At 45.0% G+C, this 22553-nt stretch overlaps 1 protein-coding gene and 1 long non-coding RNA gene across 3 annotated transcripts; both read right to left on the bottom strand.

Annotated features, from left to right (window-relative positions):
- Nucleotides 1–647: 647 nt before the first annotated feature.
- On the bottom strand, nucleotides 648–4214 carry LOC146762792 (uncharacterized). Its single transcript, XR_014942135.1, has 2 exons — nucleotides 3633–4214; nucleotides 648–1124 (listed from the first exon to the last, which is right to left on the bottom strand). It is a non-coding gene; the product is annotated as an uncharacterized LOC146762792 (long non-coding RNA).
- A 2168-nt stretch (nucleotides 4215–6382) lies between these two features.
- SPRYD7 (SPRY domain containing 7) lies at nucleotides 6383–18691 on the bottom strand. 2 transcript variants are annotated; one of them, XM_015851847.3, is made up of 6 exons: nucleotides 18493–18691; nucleotides 17884–18000; nucleotides 16078–16244; nucleotides 14610–14712; nucleotides 11567–11675; nucleotides 6383–8690 (listed from the first exon to the last, which is right to left on the bottom strand). In XM_015851847.3, the coding sequence occupies exons 1-5, from the start codon at nucleotides 18596–18598 to the stop codon at nucleotides 11578–11580; spliced, it is 591 nt and encodes a 196-aa protein (XP_015707333.1). In that variant the 5' UTR covers nucleotides 18599–18691; the 3' UTR covers nucleotides 6383–8690; nucleotides 11567–11577. The 2 variants fall into 2 exon arrangements, with proteins under 2 accessions (XP_015707333.1, XP_085392339.1); XM_085536213.1 differs by lacking the exon at nucleotides 6383–8690 and having other exon boundaries at nucleotides 10464–11675.
- Between the last annotated feature and the right edge of the window lie 3862 nt (nucleotides 18692–22553).

Here is a 22553-nt window from a genome sequence, read left to right on the forward strand (position 1 = left end):
CTACAAAAGATAGCTGTGCTTTTTAATGTAAGCTTACAGCTGTGACAGCAGTGCAGGGGGTCTCTCTGCTCTGAGTACACCCAAGCCGCATCAACTGATGGCTGTTATATCCAAAACCTCCCAGGATGTGAAGGGAAAGAGCTTGAATAAACATCTCCATGTACTCCAGAAATCCAAAGAAATGAAAAGCATTTAGATGTAAAATACCTGTTTTGATAGCTAACATGTCTGGGTTTTTGTTCAGGCTCTTGGTAGATGCTGCTAGTGGTTTGATAATAATTACATCTTTGAACAGCATTGAGCACTGGGAACATACGTGGGGATGCTGAAGCCGTAGGGGAAATCCTTGTAGATCATGAGGGTGAAGATTCCACTCTCTGTTCACCTTCCCTTCATGTTTAACTTCTACATGTAACAGTTAAGCCAGAAATGATACTATTTCTATGCAGATCATTAGAAACCCATATTGGTAGAGAGAGAGTGAAATATGAACACATTTTGTAAATCTAGTAGAAATGCAATTCAGGAAGACAAATGGAGTTATTAAAACTTCATATCTTAGATATATCTGACCAATATACGCATGTTATTGGGAGCTGTAGTTTTTGGAAGTTACCTATAAAATTAAAATAGCAGTAAATCCCTCATTATTTGGCACCTACATTTTGGTTTATTCCTTGAAAGGACACTGAGAAGTGAAACAATGAATTAGAGGGCAGATGCCTTTCATAAGCTCTCCTTAATTGCTGCCCAGGTTGCTCTTCTGGTAGATCAGTAAGAGAGCACCAACAGAAGGGAGAACCAGCTGAATTAAGAACCCAGTAAAAGCTCAGGTAATTTGTTTTCCGAGCATCGTCTTCTGTCTTTAGATTTAGGCACAAAGTCCTGTTGCACTTGATTTTTTCCGTGGCCAGTTGAGCTCTCCTGCTTTTTGGATATTTAGATGGGCTCTGATAGCAGGTTTCATCAGGAAATGTGGTAGTGGGCTGCACGTCTGTTTTGGGGTCCGTGCAGGCTTAGCATGGGCTATTGCTGATGCCGACAGTGCAATCCTTTCTGCTTTCATACAGCTTGTGCCTGCTCCATGTGATGGTCCAGATCTGTGCGCCAGCAGCCAGCAATCCCTAGTGAGAAAGCAGGAAGATTAAGGATTAGATTATCTCTGTTAGCCATCGCCCACCAGCCTGCCGGAGCAATGAGTGTGGGTGGGATGCACCGTGCCTTCAGCCTCTTAGCACAGGTGCATGTAATCCGGGGATGATGGCCTTTCCTTATCCTGACCCAACAGAGAAGCACACCTCAGCCATGAATCACAGATTCCTTGTTTTGAAGAGGTTACCGTGTCCTTGGAAAGTGCTGAGGGATGATTGTCACCCTCTTAAATTTGTTTGTGGATCTTGGTGCAATGCAGGAAAAGGTGAAATGAGCAGTGCATGTCAAGCTGTTTAGTTGTATCCCAAAGCAGTTTCACAACACTGTGGCATTTTGGTGCAGTGCACGTCTCCTGGTGATTGACATGGGAGTTTCATCCTCCCAAAGAATGAAACTACATGCAAGGTATTATCTCTCTACCACCTTATGAGGAGTGGAAATGCAGAGGGTGGTGGTAACTCTGTTTCTTGGAACTGATGAAACATGTAGGAATGGCACAAAGCTGCAATCTAAGACTTGAGCAGCTGGGAGCCCCTGGCTTGGACAGGTACAATCTTTGCTAGGTAAAGAATTGTCTGGCATGGTGGTGAATGAAGTTAAATCCATTTGGTGACCAGTCATGAGGGGTTGGTACTGGGGCCCATCCTGTTTAATATCTTTATTGATGACCTGGACAAGTGGATTGAGTGCACGCTCAGTAAGTTTGCAGATAACACCTCCATTTCAGCCGCCACTTCAGGGATGCTCTGGGTTTTTAAGCATACTCCTAATAACCCCAAGACATGGCATGAGCAGCTACCAGCCTACTAGGGATGTGGGATCATTCACATCTGAGTTGGCCATCATTCCATCATTCACCTCTGTGATGGCCTGTGGTGCTCGGATGTCTCCTGATGGCCAGAGGGCACTGCAGTGACCCACCATAGAGAGAGGTGATGTGCAGAGCCTAAGTCCAACAGAAATATGTGGATCACTTGTGCCAAAGAAGTCATGATTTGCTCCTGCTCCAGCACTGCCATGTTCATCCAGGTGTGCTCATTTCATCCCAGGAAAAACTAGCTGCCAAGACTGGGTAAGCTTACATCAGTCAGCATCAGAGTGATTTAATGCCTGTTTTCTATTTGACTCTGAATGTTTTTAAAATAACCAGTGAGGAAGTTATTTATACCTTCCTTGCGCCCTAATTGCAGGCGCACAATACTTCTGTGCTGATGGATGTGTAATTTAATCTGTCAGCTAATTCTTCCTAAATATTGACATTTCACGCAACGAAACGAGCGTCAAGACAAAAAGCAAATGGCTGAGTGATGAATATTTACACTGCAGTTTGCCATGTGTTACTCTTTGTAAGGGATGACGGGATGGAGGTGAGACCCAACCACTGTTACAGGCTGTGGTTTTCTTTCCACCACTGATATGTACTGGGGAGTTAATTGACACAAAATTCAGCTGCAGATAATACAGAGAAATTACGGAAAATATGGGAATGAATTTTAAAATTCACAAGTAATACAGTCATAGAATCATAGAATGGCCTGGGTTGGAAGGCACCTCAAGCATCACTAATCTGCAACCTCCCTGCCACAGGCAGAGCCACCAACCTCCACATTTAATACTAGACCAGGCTGCCCAGGGCCCCATCCAACCTGGCCTTGAACACCTCCAGGGGTGGGGTATCCACACCCTCTCTGGGCAGCTGTTCCAGCACCTCACCACTCTCATAGTAAAGAACTTCCCCCTGACATCCAACCTAAATCTTCCCTCCTTCAATTTAAACAATTTCCTCTTGAAGTAATTGAGATGAGAAAATTACAAGCAGGTAAATCCACATTTGTTGAAGATAAGACACTTCTGCCAGCATTTCATTATGGCTTTCCTCTTTTGGAGTGAATATGGATATGAGATATTCTTGTTGGTATGTCTGCATTGACCAAATGCTTTTTGAACCCGGGCAGCTTGGGGTAATGACCGCTGCCCTGGGTAGCCTGTTCCAGTGCCTGACCACACTCTGGTGAAACACTTTTTCCTTGGTAAAGGTCTCCCCACTCATCATGTCAAACCTCCTCCAACCTTCCTGTCCCCACTCATGGTACAAGAATCACAGACATCCACCTGTGGGCTCAGGCTTCTCTTCTCAGTCCTGGGAGAAAAGGTTGGGCTGAAAAATATCTTAAAGAGCCATAAACAGTGCCTGAAATACATTGCATAACTACTGTATCCTCATAAATATATGAACATCATATAGAAATATAAATCTGTATTCATTTTTGTATTTCAATACATGGATGCAACCCACTGGTGGGAGGATGCTGCAAGCAGGAGGTACTGTGAGAGGAAGGAGGTGATGCCAGAATGGAGGCCATGCAAGGTTTGGAAGCTGCCTTTCACTTTCAGAGATGAAGGGGCTGCTCCTTGTGACATCTGGGAAACCAGATGAAGGTGTCAGAAGCACCTGGGTTTGTTCATAAGTTATTTCTTACCTGACTCTAAAGCGGGATGATGGTCTCAGGATAAGAGATGACTGCATCGAAGTCTTCATGTCCAACGTTTGATTCACAAAATTCATCAAAATATCTGCTGGACTGAGGATGTAACCATCCTCTCAGCTCAGGGCCAGTAAATGTTGGTGGATTACGATGCTAAATCTGGTGGGGATGGAGGGAGAGAGACGCTGTGCTGGTTCCTGTCCATCCAAAATGTGTCGGTGAGGAGCTGCTGAGAAGGGCTTTGCCATGCTTGGAGGGAGTGAGCAGACATGTCTCCTGCCAGTAAGTTCTCAGATGTACATATATCTCAGTGCCTTCCCCTCAAACAAGCTGTTACAAAGCTGGAGATGTTGTGCAATTAATGGAGAAGGCTTCTGTCTTTTAGCCAGCCTGAGAAAAGAGTCAAATGAAATCACGCATCACTAACACTCTCTGGCTTAGTCACTGGGAGGGTAACGAACACGGCAGACTTCACTGGGATAAAAAAAGCCTCGTGTACAGCGAGATTATGAAACAATGGGGACTGATGGAGAGCAGCATGCAGCCAGTGCAGAGCAGGAGCCTCCCTGGGTGTGCGACTGAATGTGCCTTAATGATAATCACAGGCTGCACGGCAGCGGCAGCACACCCCAAGAGCCAGCCTCATGCAGGGGGTCTGTATGTGTTAATTGCCCCAATAAATGGAGCGCTCCCATCCACGCAGCAATATTTGCTGTTACTTTTGTCTGTTTACTCTGCCCTTATTCAAGCCTTGCACTGCCAGAGCTTTGTGTTCGTATCTTTGGTTGGACCAATCATGATCCCAATCCCTTGTCTTCTGCTGGCGCTGCCCTGCTTTTTTCTCACAGAAAGCCTTTCCCAAGGGGTGATTCAGTCATTATTGCTACAAGTTTTTTCATGTCCTCAATGGTCAAAAAGGAGCAGGGAATTCAATCCGAGCTCCTTTTGTGCAGGGCGGCTGCTCAGTGTGAATTAGCATCTGCAGGGCTGTGCCTCCTCCAGTATGGCCTTTGTTGTCTGACTGCGTCCATCCTCTGCCCCACACTCCTACATAGGAAGGTTTTGTTTGCAGAGGGCTTCAGAGACGTTTGTTTTTTGTCTGAGAAGGTCACTGTCTGCCTAAACAATATGTTCTCCAGAACACCTGACACCCATTTTATTGTCCAACGTGGGTATTTCACTGCCACCAAAGTACAACAACTGCAGTCCCACCCCCACACTCCGGGATGTCAACGAAGCTGTTCCACTGTTAGAAAAATTCATTAGGACGTAGTGGAAAAAAACAGGAATGCTTCTTGCAGATGCAAACAGCATTGCTAGCAGCTATTTTCCATGGCCCTGTCACCTACCTGAAAGCAGACAGAACTGCTTTTTGTTTCCTGCAAACCAGGGCCTGGAAACTGATTGCCAAGAGGAACTCCCTCTGGAGTGTTGCCTCCTTGCTATAGGACTGGAGATCACAGAATCATGGCATGGCCTGGGTTGAAAAGGACCACAATGATCATCCAGTTTCAACCCCCTGCTATGTGCAGGGCTGCCAACCACCAGACCAGGCTGTGAATATTTATCAGGGAAGTAGAGATATTTCTGTGTGGCATAAAGGCAGACAGATGCACTCGCCATCCTGCAGCCATCACTGTGCCGTTCTTTGAGGATGGTGGCCATGCTCCCTTTAGCAATGATGGATGTGGCTGTATTGCTGCGCTACCTGGAGCTGGAGTCAGAACATTGCACTTTCTCCAAGGTTGCAATGGAAAGAAGATTTCAGTTGTAGGTCTTGGCTCAATCAAAATGCGTTAGAAGAGGAATTATCAATAATTACAAAGGCTCTCTCTGACACAGACTGACAGCCTAGAATTAGCTGGCACCGTGTAGTTCAGCGCGGTGGCTCTGGTTGTAATGCTTCTCCTCTCCATCCCAGCACAGGATTTGGATGTGGATTTGTCCATTCCCCTGGGCTGTACCATCCCCAGGGATGCATGGTGTTTTGTAGGGTAGAGCATGCTGAGCTAAGCAAACTCCTGACTTCACCCAATGTGGATGTTTTATTTAAAAGAAGAGTCTCCTTCAGGGTATTTAGAAGAACATGGGACAGCTACTGTTAGCTAAAAGGAAGTTTAAAGCAGTTCCAGATGTGCCAAGCTCCCTTCAGGGATCACATCCCAGGTGAGAACCACCGGAGGTGCTCTGGGTGAGAAGAGTAGTGACTTGGACAAGCAGATGCTGAATCCTTCCCCGCTGGCAAGCTGGTGTAAGGGCTCAGTTCTGAATGATTTATGTGCCGCCATCAAGGGAAACAAGCCAGAGACTATCTCTGAGCATTTGCATGCCACTCAATACTTCAGGCCAGGAGCAGCAGCTTGGAGAAGGTGTTCTCACTGCAAGGTGTTCACTGCCAACTGCACCTAGCAGCAGTCAGCCAGTGCCCCATGGCCAGTGTGGCACAGGGAAGGGAAGGAAGAGGCTGCCTGGCTTGGGAAGCTCACACCCGGTTTTGTTTCCAACCCTCCTGCAGGCCAACTTTGACTCTTCCAGCTCGTTCCTCCCCCAATGCCATGTTGCTTGCAGCTCTGCTCAGTCACTGCTATGGTTGCACCTCTATGTGTGGTAGAAGCAGCTGGGCTGGGAAAACAGGGCTTGTGCTTTTGCCTCTTTTCAGAGAATACAGAGAGCAGGACGGAGTGAAGCTGGTGTGACCAGAGCACTGAGCTATCTAGACAAATGTATGTAGGTCACTCTGCAAGTAATGCCTTCTATTTATTTCCATGGAAATTACAACTGGTACAAAGCGCACAATGACAGTATTTGATAGAGGAAATTCTCAGCTACAAAGCACTATTTTTCAGCCACTGCCATTAACTGCATTATTGCCTCCATGCTGCACTCATAAAAATTTGCAGCAGCAGGGGTGATCACTGTGTAACAAGGCTCCAGGCTCTCGGGAGCCAATGCCAGCCAGCAATTCACTGGTCAGGATAACACCAGCAGCTGCAGAGCATTCCACATCAACACAACCCATTGGTATAAATCATTCACATTGCTACGTCCAAGGGCAGGAAGGTAAGGAAGGAAGAGGAACAAAGAGCAGAAGCAGAGATGGCCCTAAAAGGGAACTCACTTTCTTGCAGAGCAGTTCCTAAAGCAACAACAAGGCACTAACAATATTACATGGCATTTCATTGCTGCATGAGATCACGGTCTGCCTTCCGCTGCAGCCAAATCTGGAGGGTTTGGCCATTCCACAGCATGGATCTGACACCCCCACTTCTTTGGATGAAGGAATAAGGTGAGAGGAGTATCACAATTCCCCCTCTGCAAAGAACAGACAGCAGTGGCATTAAGGTGATCTCCATAACAGTACAGCATTATCAGTACGGGAACAGCAGCGTGTTATCCTGCAAAGCTTGTTTGGTGAGGGCAGAGCTATTTCTGTAAAACTGGATTTATTTTATAGCAGAGTAACACCCTCCTGAAAGCAGTGAGCAGTGATGCAGCTAAAAGCCGTGCTCCTGACACCTTAACACTCAGTAGCCTGGAGCTCCTTCCCATCCATATGGCTGTGGTAGCCAGGGAGGTCAGTCTGTCTCCCTCCTTGCTGGCAGAGCTGGCTGCCTTCTCTCAGTTCATGGTTTCCATGTTATCTGGGACAAACTATTCAGGATACAGATCTGCCAGCAGTCACAGCCATCAGCTCATCCCACCCCACTGAGATGACGGTGGCAGCAAATGCATAGGATTTTGGTTTGGAATTGCTCTGAGTCCTCTCCTAAGAGCTCTGATTTTTAACACTCCTGTGCTGCTGAGAAGCCTCCAGGATGCTCAGTTTGCTTCCCTATCACGTAACATCAGCACAACCTTCTCGCTGCATGGTAAGGAAAAAGTTTCCCATAATTGCCACACGCGACAAGCAAATGGCTGGCCTACCACCTGTGGGGAAATGAGCCCTCAGAGCAGGCAAAGAATTAAAGGAGAAAGCAGGAAATGGGCTCTAAGCAGCCCAATCCTCTCCTAAAGAAACCTGTGGCAAAATACAGACTTCGGGATAATGGCCCTCCCTGTACTTTCACATCAGAAGGTGTGTTCACACCCCCTACTCTGTGAGCCCGATTTAGGAGTTATAACTACTACACTCAAATTAGTCATAAGTGATTCAGGCTGCTCAGACTTGATTTTGCAGACAATGGAGAGATGCAGTTGTGACAGGCGTCAGCAGAGAAGCAGCCCGAACACGGCCCCAGCTGCCTCACACTCTGTAGATGTGTTCTCCCCACGTCCTGCTGAAGGGGAAGGACTATTTCCATCCTACAGAAAGGAAGAGATGACTTGATGGGGAGCGTGCTGCCAGCTCACACTGAAACAAGCACTTCCACCAGCTTATCTTATTCTGCCAGAGTTTACTTTGGCCAAGGGCTGCGCTGCTCCCACACAAAAAAAGCCCTTCTCACCACAGTACTGACATTATGATTGACATCGTCCCTTTTCACTTATCCTGAGTACATCTTATCCCGAGTACGGATATTTTAAGGCAGAAGGAAATTCAGATTTTTCAACAATAGGGCTTGTAGCATGTGCAGCTCGCCAGTATAATGAGCGCATCCAAGAACCATGACTCAAACCTTCGTGTTCCTGAGAGCTAGGAACCGTCTTGTCTCTTAAATGTGCCAGCGCTTTCCACAGATGCAACTTGGTTTCTATTTTTGCTCTCCCGGTATTAAATACATACACACAACGATGCAATTCTTTTTTCTTGACAGGTTCTGGAATAAGGGAAAAAGTGGCACTAGGTTTATTTATGCACTTCTCGTCACATGGAATTTCTGGCATTTTAGCAGGCCGTTCCCCATGAGAACCTCCTTCTGATCTCATTTAATCCCCAGCCCACCTCTCGACTGCAGCAAAGGAAATTCCATTGTCTGAGCAACTATTCCTCTTCCCTGGAAGTGTCAGACACTTGGACCGCATGGGAGATAAGCAGCACTTCTGCTGACTCATGCAGGCAGTCAGACCAGCAGGTTTTCTTCAGTCCAACACAGGCTACAAATACTAAAGTATCTGTATGGAGAGAAGGGGGAAAAAAGAAAGCACTCAACTCATGAAGGAACTGGTCCTATCATTTGTTCATCCTTGCACACATCCAGCTGGTAAACGCTCACCATTCAACCAACCAAGACTTGATGCAATGCAGAGATCTGCCACAGCACTCCCCACAACCCTCTCAGCTTTTGCATAGAAATCCACCTCCATGGTGTTAATAAACCACAAAACACTTTGTGGAATTAGAGAAGGAACAGTGAAAAGGATCATACTGCACTTAGTTCAGGGTTTTCTGGTACAGAGTTCCTGCAGATCTTGAAGCTGCATGGACTTGGACACCACAAGCAGGTCCATCACTACAGCAAGATGCAACCCAACATGACTCAATGCAATCTGCTTTCTTGTTTTTGAACCCCTCGCCTTTTCAGGCGACTGCTGAAAGGTATTTCTAGCTTTATAGTATCTCATCAGGACTTTAAGCTCCTTGGAATAGAACTACCAGACTCCATCTATCCTCAAAGCACCATAAGCGTTTCCAGTATGACAAAAATAACAGCTCTACTGATCTACATGCAGCCCGTATTATGTACCCTGTCAGTTCTATTTATTTATGGATGTGCAGTCTGGTTCAGACTTCGTATCTTTCTGCCACAGTAAATCTCAAAAGGACTCTGAAAACGCACAGTATTACCCAATACACAATGTTGCACTTGGAGATAGGGTGTCCAAATTGTAGCACACAAAGATTAAGAAAACATTTGAGTACAATTAGGGGAAATACCTTGACGGTTTAACTGAGAAGCGTGATTCATACTTATTAAACTGAACTAGCTACTAGTAAATGCACTGCTGCACCTTCAACTCTCCTCAATTTTTGATGAGCGTAGCAACTATTTGGAACATTTTTGTACTTCATAGAACGGCCCAGTTTGAAAAGGACCACAATGATCATCCAGTTTCAATCCCCTGCTATGTGCAGGGTCACCAACCACCACACCAGGCTGCCCAGAGCCACATCCAGCCTGGCCTTAAATGCCTCCAGGGATGGGGCATCCACAACCTCCTTGGGCAACCTGTTCCAGTGTGTCACCACCCTCTGTGTGAAAAACTTCCTCCTACTTATCAAAATGTTTTCCACTTCAAACCTTCAGCACTGCAGATGGCCTTCACTCTTTCTCCAAAGAGAAGCCAAATTCCCTTGCCAGGTCTACATTAAGCTCAAGATAGCAGCTTTTACTGCTAAATATTCAACATCACAGACAACAAGTTGTTTGTGGGATTCACTTAGATGAAGTGGTAGGAATTCTTCTAAATATTTCCACTTTTCCCCAGGAAGAGGAATTTAATTCCACAAGAAACACTTTGTTCTCAGTAGTCTTTGATGGCAAAGAACCACTACTGAAGGCATTGTCTAAAGATACCAAAAGGAATATAAGGGCATACGCCCTCCCTCTTCTTCTATATTTATAACCAAAGCAGTATATATACTCATTTCAAGTCTGAAAAGCTGACACTCGTTTACAGAAACATTATGGCATGTGTCAAACAGAGCCAGATCAACTCAAAGTTGAGCGTTTTGTATCATCTTCAATTATATGACGTACAGCAAAGCGAAACAGATCTCAAGGGGTAAAAGGGCCGCACTCCAAATCTCCCCAGTTTATAGCACCATGCTGGCAAGGGCACCACTCCCATCAGGTTCTCTAGCAGTTCCATCCTGCCATGTGACAGAAAGGCAGAACAGAAGGAAAACGGACCGCTCGGAATGGAAAGACAAGATGCAGCAAACCGTATGGTGAGAGGCTTTCAGAAAGCTGTTTGTATTTGAAAGTTCCAGAATCAGATCATTTCTAAAAAACACTGAAATAAATAATTCCCGTATGCAAATGCATCAACCCAAGAAAAGCCCAAACCAAGAAACAAACATCCAGTATGAAGATTTTCTTTACAGTTCTTCAAGGGAGTATATTAAATACATGACAGTGAACTGGGGACAAGGGGGAAGCATCTCAGTTTATATTTACGGGCATCACATTTTAAAACAATGTCATCGCCACTCGTCATTTATAAATGATTCACAAGAAATTAAATAAGATATTCCATAAAAGAATAATGTGTACACGTAAGGCTTCACCAGAACATCTTATATCCTTCACACACCCAAGCTGAGCAGTCGGTTCTTACTTTGCTATCAGATTTACACGGCGCTGCGGTCTTAATAAAAACAAATACAGGTGGTGCTCGGGGTTAAGGTTCAACAGAACAGTACTTGAAGTATTACTCCAAAGTATCCTATTACCTGACACAGTCGAAAGCAATTGAAAAGCTAGGAGAAATACATATTTGCCATTTTAAGACTGAGGGAATGGATTAAATTACACCTTGCAAAGGAAAAAAGACCTAGCCGCTAGTTATGCCATCGTGTATTAGTCATTGTGCACAACCAGGGCGCTACAGTTCCAAAGTACAGACTAGAAACACAGCGCTTCCTTTTAACAAGGTACGTAACTTCTGTATGGAAAAAAATCATGAGAACTATCAATCTTCAAAGCTATCATGTGCATAGGAACAGCAGGCTTTACAGAGCTCCAGTTCATCCATAACACTGAACACCGATGTCAGTTATGTCCCTTAGTCTCCTTATGCATCCAGTATCAATCAGAAAAAAAGAAAACCTGGCCCAAAACACTGATTTGCAACAACAAAACATTGCCAGAAATCTCATCTTTGCAACACAATTATCTGATGTTGCAGTTAACACCTTAATTCTGCAGACAACGGTCACGAGGACTTACTAAAAATACAGATATGTTTCCTAAAGGTAACATGTGAAGCTTTATTTAAGGTGACAAAGCTTGTTTGTTTGTAAAACAGTGCAGGGTGTGAATGTTCACCTCGTTGACATTCAGAAGATTTGCTGTTCGAAGAGGATCTTTTCAAAGCCTGGTGGAGGTGTATGATAAAATTCACTGAACTGACAATCCAGAATGGCGCTGTCATCAACTGCAGAAGAGAATCAAACAGAAGGAATTAGAGAAGGAATTCTTACAACTCCATCTTTTGTTATACCAACTTAATGTACTCAAAACACGAGGAATGTTTGGGCATATGTAACACAGTTAAAATAATTCTCTTCATCAAGTTCACTGAAGTCCTTTATACACACACTGAGATGAAATCATCTCTCTTCTCTGCTGTTTACTCTTCTCAATAGCAGTCCTTGCTTTAGACGAGAACGCTACCCCTGATCTCACTGGGAGCACTAGCAGAGCTTCAGGCAGTTCCATTCAAATCTTCTACCCTATTTCTCTGTAAATCTGTTGAGTAAAGACACTACTAGATACATACCACAGGGCAGTCAGCTCCCAGCTGCGTGTTTTTTCTGTTCGCTTATTAATTTCGCTGGAGGTTTACAGGCTTTCAGCTGTCTACAATGATTTTTTTTGGAGGTTTAAAAGATTTCAGATGTCTGCAGTGGCTGGTGTCAGACTGCTGCTCTGCAATGTGACACACAGAGATTCCTTGGCTCCTTCTTTACGTTGGGACTTAATGCTTTTTACCTCCCATACATACAAGTGTTGCTTTTTTTTATATAAAACCAAAAGACAATAGCTAAGGATTTTCACAACAAAACTTCCACATATTGCTTTAGCAAATAGAAATACCCAGCTGGACAAAAAAAGCAAGATCTCTTTCAAAGACAATTTCTTCTAAGATAAACCTGGTAAACAATATTAGGTCAAAATTGAAGAGCTTCATTCAAGTGGGGATCGAAATTTAGATATCTCAGAGCTACAACAGGAATTTTTCCCTCCAAGGTTCAGTCATAACTTCTATCAGTATACACGTACAGTTCTGGAGCATTTATAGAGTTTACACCTCACGTATGCATAAGTGCCTGAGGTAGAGCTGCTGCAGGGAGCAACCTTTGAGTTCACTTTACTGTTTTACACTGTCAGACTTGATGCTGTGTTCACCTGCTACACTGTTTTTCTTTCAGAAAGACATAGAATCTTAGAACGGCCTGGGTTGAAAAGGACCACAATGATCATCCAGTTTCAACCCTCTGTTATGTGCAGGGTCGCCAGCCACCAGACCAGGCTGCCCAGAGCCACATCCAGCCTGGCCTTGAATGCCTCCAGGGATGGGGCATCCACAGCCTCCTTGGGCAACATGTTCCAGTGCGTCACCACCCTCTGAGTGAAAAACCTCCTCCTAATATCTAATCTAAACCTCCCCTGTCTCAGTTTAAGACCATTCCTCCTTTTGCTTTTGTCCTATTGCTATAGTTGTACTCTGAATTACAGATGGGGTGAATGCTTAAGAAACTCTTCTGTGTTCAAATCCTTCCCCTGACCAGAAGTTCACATAAAAAGAATGTTTGTATTTAGAATTTATAGCAAGTAAGCGCCATGCAAAATCAATTTGCAGGCTTCAGTTGCTACAGCAATACATAGGAAACACGACAATTATTATGAAATCACGCCCACTTGTAGATGATAACAAGAGCCTGGCAAAAAAAGGCCACTGCACAGAACTTTAAGCGAGAGAATAAGATTTACACTAGGATGGCATGTCATCAAATGTTTTCTGAAAGCAATCAGCATTTTCTAACACCACTTCCAAACTAAAGGGAAGAAGAATCAGCTATTACACAGCAGCTATTCTGCTGCTTGTCCGGAGATCCAGCAGTGCTGCAGGGCAGCTATTGTCTGCCACAGCATTTTAGCAGCGCCATCATGTGGCTTAAGCACACATCATAAAGTAACAATATGAAAACAATTTCCATTCTTAATAGCTTGGAAAGGTGTTAGTCTGGATTTATAGACTTCGAAGGCTCTGTGGCTTATCTAACGGTATCTGCTTCCCGCTCATAAAATGCAGTATTAAGAATGTGTCAAGATATTAGTGGGAACTGACCATGAAATGAAACAATTATCCACATCATATAGCTAATGGTATCTCAAGAGCTGAGTGAGCTCAGATGGGGGATACCGCTCAGACTAAGCTCTCGCACGGGAACAAAAATAAACTGGAGATGCCTGCAGACGTAGTAAAGGGAACCCGATGAGCAGTTATCATTTGCTGTAAACTATAAGGCAACCCAGAGTACAGCATAGATTATACACTGAACAGGGGGAAGTGCTGCCTTTCAGACAAGACGTTAAACAGAATTCTGACTACTTGGGAACTACAAAAACACCGCCAAGTTCTAGAAGAGTAAATTGTTAACACATGTCTTGGCCAACCTCCAGCTTCCATAATTCAAAAATTCTTTCTTAAACTGTCTGTGCAGGGATTAATTGGACATGGTCTTTATTCCTTGCTCAAAACTGCTCTGTTGCATTGACGGCTGCTGGCAAAGCAGCTACTGCATCTCATGCAACAGTTGCTGGGTTTCAGAACTGGGTTTCATTTTGCTGTCCCACCAGATAGCAAGCAGCTGTACTGGTACTGCATGACAGTTATTACTTCTGTATGAGAGTACAGATGGCAATTCAGTGTCTATTTGTATTTAACGCTGAAAGCACTTATCAAGTATGTGGAATTAACAGGCATAAACACCAAGCTTTAGAGATGAACAAGATTAGCTTGTGTATCTACACTATGTTGAATTTGTTCCTTTTCTTTCTTTCATCTAAATAGAGGTTTTCTACCTGGCTGTTTATAGACCAGCTGTAGTAACACCCCTTCTTGTTGGAGGTGGATGCTTTGCTAGGAAGCAATGCTCTTTGTTTTCTGGCAATTAACAGCATTGCAAATGAAGTGAAAATATACTTCTGTATTTCCATGCAGGTAATTGTTTTCATTGTCAAAATAAATGACTGATGAGTGACTGCAAAGATATGCATTCCATCTAAGTGAAGAATTCACAAATTAGACCTGGTGTAAAAACAATGTCCATAACAGAAAACTGCTCGAAAATCTCTGACTTACCATAGACAACTGGATAGACAGTCCCTCGGATACCTGAAGCTGGACAGTGCATGTTCTTCCCATTTAAATATACATTTAGTTCTACATGGTCATATGTGATGCCCTACGAAACACAAAAGATTGACAAAACAAAATACCATCAGCAAGTCTATACACATAATACTACTCAGCTTTTCAGCTACAGGCAGATTTTAACGCCGCTATGTAAACTGCAGCATCCCAGAAAACCTCACTTAAAATACTCCTGCAAAGGAATTGAAGTGATCAAAAACAGCAGGATTCCTTAATGCTCATTGAAAACAGTATCACACGCTGTATCTTAACAAGGCCGGCTCACAGCACAGATTTCCTGACTATTCCACAGCAAAGTAAAGAATTTCTAACAATTCACATAACATTTCTAATAACTGAGAATAACAAGCAGTTTGTAGGCTTCTTGTTTGTACCTTTGCATGGGAATAACTGTAATAAATAACGATGCTATTTGGATATTTGTCCATACCCATGTATGGAAGCTGCTCTCAGCTCATTTTCTCTGCCAGCAGTAACAGACCATGGTTTCACACTCAACACTATAAATATGCTCACCAGAGAGCAGAAAGCAAACACTTGCAAGGTAATAAATCACTTATTTATTAGCTAAGCAATAGTTTTGGTAGGTCTGAGTGTGACAATCTGTGCTGTCAGTCACTGCTTCGGAAGCAATTTCCATGACAGAATACAATAAAATGAAATGCATGAAAACTGGGGAGTTACCAAATGATGCACCACATACAGTTCTGTGATCGATTCTTTGAAGCTGTTCAACGCTACAGAGGTTAACCAAACCCTGACACAGCCTGCAGCCCTCCAAGAAAATGACATCAGAAGGGGATTAAAAGAATAAGGTGGAGTCTGCGGGTAAAGGGTGGAGGAGGCAGCCTTAGCTATTTAGGGCTTCTATAGATGAAATCTCTAATTACTGCTATACAGAAGCGAGGTCACCCAGCAAGAAAAAGTAGCACTGATACGCTCCCAAGTATTTTTGAAAACAAATCTCTAAGGGGACATTGAGAATATGACAGCAATAAAACAGAACACAAAGTCACATGGATATTTGGGGAAACCTGGAACAGTGAAGTACAAAAAACTTTTGGATTCTCAATTTGCTCTCATTTATCAGTCATCTTCCCAGTCAATGTTACCCTTTGTCCATTTAAGCTCCTCTATCACCCAGGACCAATCTCTGCTGGACCAGATGGCCTTTAAGGGTTCCTTCCCACTCAAACAATTCTATGATGCTCGGAATGAAACTCACGTCCATGCTGTGGATCCAGCCAAACACAACAGGAGTTTATACCTACACTCTCCAACTGTAAAACACGAGCCAAACAATAACTTGACCAAAACAGTCAGTCTGACCACGTAGCTGTAAATAAGAGAAATGCAGGAATAGCCAGCGAGGATAACAAAGCACGAAGAAACTCACCACCACATCGCCCTCCTGTGGCAAGCTGTTGGCTGGTAGTCTGTTTTTCTCCTCGTTGTTGTAATACAGAGCTCCATCATTCCTCATCACCAGGCTATGGACATCCCGGCCAAGTGGAATTTGATTCAAGTTTGCTTTCTGGGTTGCAACTCCGATACCCCAAATGCCTAGAATGTGACATTAACATGGTAAGAAATAAAATAAGCATGATTTGGACTGCCTGACTGAAGCAGGACAGCATAAAGAGCACGTCCTCAGCAAGTGCCAAAGGAAGTACAACCAGTAGGCAAATACTGGAAGCACCAGCAGTCACAAGAGACTGAAGATAAATAGTATCCATCTTGAAAAATAAGGATCCAGAGAGTTCCAACCCCTTAGCTTAACCTCTGCTCCCAAAACACACTAGAAACCAACTCTGAGAATCTAGGAGGATGCATAAAACAAATCCAGCTATGATGGATTTGTGACCAACTCAAGTTGAAACAACTTGACTTAAACACCACCACAAGGTGCTTATCAAACACACAGCCATTATCAGTCTGCCAGGAGTGCAAGCCACTCCTTTTTTAAACAAACCTGATACATTGGTTAAGAGGTCTGAAATACAGCAAATAGGTTTCCTTGATCTGAATTATGAAGATCAGCAGTTAGGTAGGAATAATCAGTAGCACATCAATAGTGGCTTGGCAGCCAGCTGACAGAACACAATTTGAGGGTTATCACACAGCACCCGTTGAATGTGAATCCTAAAGCTACAAACAAATTCTGGCTGTGAGACATGTAGAAAGGAAACATGCGAAGGATGTCCACTACAGCTGGAGCACTGCACTCATTTTAAGCATCACACTCTACGATGAATTAGGTCAATTAGAACAATTCTACAAGAAACATGAAAATATGAACTACTCCAACTACTAAGTAGTTGATGAAATGTCTGCAGATCCAAGTTTTAAGCTGAGTAGTTTACAATTCTCTTGACTTGGGGCACAGGACTCGGAGGGACAGGAAGAGTTTATTTCCAGTGTTTCTAAAGTATACGACATGGATACTGCACTTGTGTGAATAACAGCCATTGGTGAACAACAGCTGCAGTTGATTCTCCCCCCTCCAACAGAAAGTACACTAAAATTGCTTGAACTGGGGTTTATACGTAGTTTAGAACTAAACAACTGTTTTGAGCATGAGGTGCTTTAGACAGATCTGTGCTCACACTGCCTGTGCTCCAAGCTGGGTGCAAATAATCCACACCAAGAGTCAGGTTCAATCTCTGGTTAATACTTTAAGGCCTTTCTCCAGAGTAACAGTTCCCTTCTTTACCCTCTTCCTACACTGCGAGAAAGGCCAGACTCATGAAGAGCAAAGTGTAGCACACACAATGTTACCATTATTCAAGCAAACACTGTACTTGTTAATCACAAATCGAGGTAGACAAACAGCTACAGATACTGCTGGATAAACCTCACTATTAAAAACTAAGACTTCATAGCAAGTGGTTTATGTGATAATACATATTGGTAAAGAAGTGTTTCTGTAATATGTCAACTAAAAAGCACACATGTAACAGTATACCACGTGCTGTCTTAGTGTTGATGTTCCTTTAGTTAGTTAGCTTACTTACCATTCCTTTTAATATTACAGAATCTCAATTAAACAAACAAACCAACCTCCTTTTACTGAATGCCCATTTATAAGAGTCTCTGATGTTCACAAAGTCCAAGGCTGCAATTGGAAAGATGCGTGTGCTCAGCACATGAGACACGGAGCAACCTGGAATACCTTCCAAGTTATAATGTTTTGCTGACTAACCTGTGGACTGGATTTTGAACTCAAAATAGCTCTTGTTCTGATGTAGGGGTGCGTTGGCGAGGCAGCCTCCTGTGCCACATATCCTTCTGCCATTTTTAACAATGACGACATCTGTTCCTGCAAGAAGAAAGAAGAGCAAAGCTTCAAAACTCTTTCAGAAGTCTGGAAGTGGCCCATAGGAGCCCTCAACACCAAGAATACGTTTGTTCATTCAGCCCCAAGCAGAGCTTCATTAGTCTGCGAGAATTACAATGACGAGCCGAGCTTTGAACTATGAAGCAGAAGGAAGTTTATGGGCTGGCTCATCTTTCAGCTGGGCTTTAAATAAAACCTGTATGATGCTCTAATTCCAGCCATGGGGTTTGGGGCAGCATGCTGCTGACAGGCCTGGCCCGGCCACATCAGAACTCCCAATGTAAGCAAGAGGTTCACTGTGAGGAAGCCCTGAGCCCACACTCTGCCTGAAAAATCAAACAACACCGAGTTCTCTTTCAATGGCAGGAGCCTTCGCCTCCCGGTACCCAGAGCAGCGCACAAGCCCTGGCCCTGCAGCAGCCCCGCGCTGTCCCTCCTCGCCTCAGCCCCGCCGCCCCTCACAGCTCCGCTCACCCATACGCTGCGTGTCCAGCTGCACAGCCGGCATCTCCTTCAGCGGAATGTGACCAGCACCGCCATCCCGGCACCAACGGAGGCAGCAAAAAACGGACGCCGCCATTATTGGCCGGACCCCGCCGAGCCGAACCGAGCCGAACCGAGCCGAACCGAGCCTGGCCGAGCCGAGCCGGGCCGGGCTGAAGCGCGCAGCCGCGGGCAGGCAGGGCGGCGGGGGCGGCTGTGGCGGCGGGAGCAGCGCCCCCTGGCGGGCGGGAGGTGCCCGCGGGCGGGACGTGAGCGGCGACATGGCGGGCAGCCCCACACAGAATGAGCCGGGTTGGAAGGGACCTCAAGGATCATGTAGTTCCAACCCCCCTGCCTAGCAGGGACACCAAACATACACATTTACTAGATCAGGTTGCCCAGGGCCCCGTCCAACCTGGCCTTGAACACCTCCAAGGACAGGGCATCCACAACCTCCCTGGGCAGCCTGTTCCAGGGCCTAACCTCCTCACAGCTCATCCATTCCATGGAGGAGTATTCCATGTTACAGCCCATAAACATCTGGGGTCAAGAGCTCGCTTCCTTAAAATATGCCAAATGAGATTATTCCTGGACATCTGAGAAGTAAATACTAGGTGGAAACTGATGTTTATTCACTCCATACGTAGGGCATCGCTGTTCTCATTGGTAGCTCGGTGTTCCCGTAATCAGTCCCATTTAAGGCACTGTGGGATTTTTATTGTCTGTTGTACACTGTGGGTTTGTTACAGTAAATGCTGAATGACAAACGTTAATATATTAAAAATGAAATGCAAAACAAAACATCCTTAGAAAGAGACCCAACCTACAGATGACTTCCATCCTATTTTTTCTGCTCCTTTTTTTCCCTCTGGAGAAATGAGCAGGTCTTGTTGCACCAAGGCAGCATCACCACATCTGCTGGATCACAGGGGAGTAGGGTTTTTGGGGTGCTTTCCTGCTCCATTGCTTCCTTATCTGGAAACCTGGCCTCACCGGTGTCCCCCAGTGCTGGTGACAGCTTGGTGTCACTATGGGGTATGTGAGATATGAGGTATATGATCTCACTATGAGATCTGGGCTCCAACTGGGGATGGTAACGAAGGGTTAATTCAGCATCTGCCTTAACTGAGTGTGTGTTTCTTTCACTGGGGAGGCCAAGTATTTCAGGCCCTCCCACACTGGAAGCAAAATTATGCTCCACAAGCCTAAACATGCTTGTTGCTCACAGGGTTTTAGCTTCATTTCCTTGAACGGTAGCAGAAGAGACATTTAGTCTGGGAACCATGTTAGAAGAACAGGAGAAAGAATAGAAAACAAGAACAGGTCCCATCCATTCCACTGTTGCAGGAGTATGTGGAGGTCATGCTGAAAGGAGAGGGCAGTCATTGACTCGTGTTCTTTCTGAGCCTCATTCACAAAACACAACAACTTCTCATTTGCCCTGTAAACTAGGTCCACAGGCTGCAAAGGAATACGGTGTATGGGTGTAGTAACATCCTCACTCAGCTTGCACAGAAGTAAATGATAGCGCAGGACTGGAAAATCAAGGTCTGTTTACTGCAAGCACTCGCAGGGTCAGGCCTGTGGTTTGGAAGATGATGCAGACAAGGTCTCAGATGAAAAACAGGTTGTGCTTGTGCGCGTCAGATCTTCATCATAATGTGTTCTTGGGAGGATTTACGTTCTGTAGGAAGTCTCCTGCTTTACACAGTTAATCCGACACTTGCCAAGGCACAGCAGAAATTGTGTATGAAAATTCACTTCGTTCCTCGTTGTTCTATTTACTTTGGAGGTCACTTCTCCTTTCCTTTTTATGCAATACAAGCAAAACCCACCGGGGCAGAGCTTTGATCTATAGGCAGTCACAAACCTCATTAAAACTGACAGGCACGCTGGCCAGGCTTCATTCAGGAAGGAGCAATTAAGTTCTTTAACGGCACAAGACAGCGAAAAACTAGAAACCGTTGCCCACAGCGCAGGGCTGCACCGCCAGGCACTAAGATGAGCTAATTCCTATGAGCAAGCACTAATTTGGGGAAAGTCAGATTTCTCCGGGGACGGTTTGCGAATGCGGCAGCAAGAGCCCAGATTGGTTGCAGCTGTGTTTGCCTGCGTGCATGTCAGGGAGCGGAAACACCAGGCGAGAGCCAGCAGACAGTGGGAGAAGCAGTGGTGCATGGCCCTGAGAAAAAGCCAAGGGACAGCTTCTTCTGGGCAAGCATCCTGGCTAGAGCAGCAAACTTGGACTGCCGCGCCGTGCTCCCTCCCATTTGCTTCCTCTGCGTGCAAGGAAATGGGACGTGGCTGTACATTCTTTGTAAATAAATAGGATTACACCGTGGAGATAACTGAATTCATCACCAAGTTTTCCTCCTCCCGGGGAAATCTGGCAAAGGGCTGAATATTAGTTAGGGTCAGAGCTCCGTGTGTAGAATGATGGGGCTTTTCAGTGCTGCCCAGTCGGTCAATGGAGACACTGCAGAATACCGAGGCGGTCTCTGAGATTCAGACCTCGAAAGTACAGTCAATCATTTCAGCTGCTGACGATCCTTCATGGATATTTAATGCCTGGTATTTTTACAATGCATATTAAAAGCAGTTTTTATGGAACGATAATAAGAAATGGCTTTCTCTGATCCTTCTTTTGGAGTGTTTAATGTAGTCCAGATGTATCTGGATTAAAAGAAGTGTAGTCAGATGCGGTGTAGTTGTGCAACGTTCATACGTGGTTAAGGTGTCCGATACGCAGAGCTGCTTTGAATAGTTTATTTATGCTGTCTCACAGTGTCTTCTTACTGAGCTGTATTGGCAGGTTGATTTCCACATTTAGGTTCCGACAGCAGCTACACGGCACATCTCAGGTTGCCTCTCTCCAACTGAGATATGCTCACATGAATAAAGCAGCGTGCTTCGACAAGCCGTCAGCCTGAAGCTGGAGCGTGCTCTGGGTGTGCTCTGACACCTCTGCAACAGGACATGAAGCCTGAACCACCTCCAGGGAAAAGAAAACTAGACCTGGAGCCAAGGGTAAGTCTGGGAAATGTCCTCAGCCCTTCACTCTCTGCATTTCACCATAGGAGACAATTGCAGCCTGACACGTCTTCGGTAGCATGGCTTTCAAGAAGCCGAACTGACAGGGAAGGCAAACCTGGAAATAAAAGGAGCTACTTTGACCTCCAGCTACTTCTATCCATCAGTTTCGTGACTGATATCTTCTCCAGCACAACACAGAGGGTGGCTGGGGCCCACAATGAGGAGCTGGTGTGGCCAAAGGGTAAGATTGTGTTACTTTTGGCAGCAATGCTGGCAAAGAGCTGGCTGGAAGCATTTGGGAAATGATGGCTGAGGGGGGCACCCCAGCTTTATGTTGACACGTGTGCAGGCTGCCACTGGGACAGGGCCCTCTCTGGCTCCCTTATGCTGGCATCAGTGTCTGTTCGGCTGCGGGGTCAGCTGGGTGAGGAAATTGATCCCACTGAAAACTTCTTTTTTTTTTTTTTAACTGGATTAATTCTTGGCTCTGTTGGCAAGAAGGTCTGAGCTAACATGTGGCTGCGTGGATGTCAGAGCCAGCAGAGAGCAGGCATCAGGAAAGCATGACTAAGGGAAGGGAAAAGGATGGAGCTTGCTCTTTTGCCAGCAGCACAGTTGGCTTAACTCCCCACAAATCCACCTCTCAGGATGGAAGTACCTGTTCCATACAGCTTGAGTCAGTTTAATGGCTTGTTTCCACAGTAAGGAGAAAACCTCGTCACTCTTTTCCTCTCTCTTCTTACCTTAGGTCTATTTTTGCAACTCCTGGTCCAGGTAAAGAGGAGATATGCTTGGAAGCTGGTTTGCACTCTTAGGCCCAAGCAGCTCCCTCTTTGTTTAGAAGAAAACAGAATAGGACAGGAAATCATGCTAATTTCAGTCAAAAGAATTAATAGACAATGAACTATGCTCAAGAAATACAGGAGGAAATGAAGTGGCAGATAGGCAGGACCAGCTCCGTCACCCTGCTGGCCACCCTGCTTTGGATGCAGCCCAGGATAACGTTGGCTTTGTGTGCT

The sequence above is a fragment of the Coturnix japonica genome, chromosome 1, assembly GCF_054131305.1.
Source record: "Coturnix japonica strain WE chromosome 1, WE-NBRP24, whole genome shotgun sequence".
Classification (NCBI taxonomy): domain Eukaryota; kingdom Metazoa; phylum Chordata; class Aves; order Galliformes; family Phasianidae; genus Coturnix; species Coturnix japonica.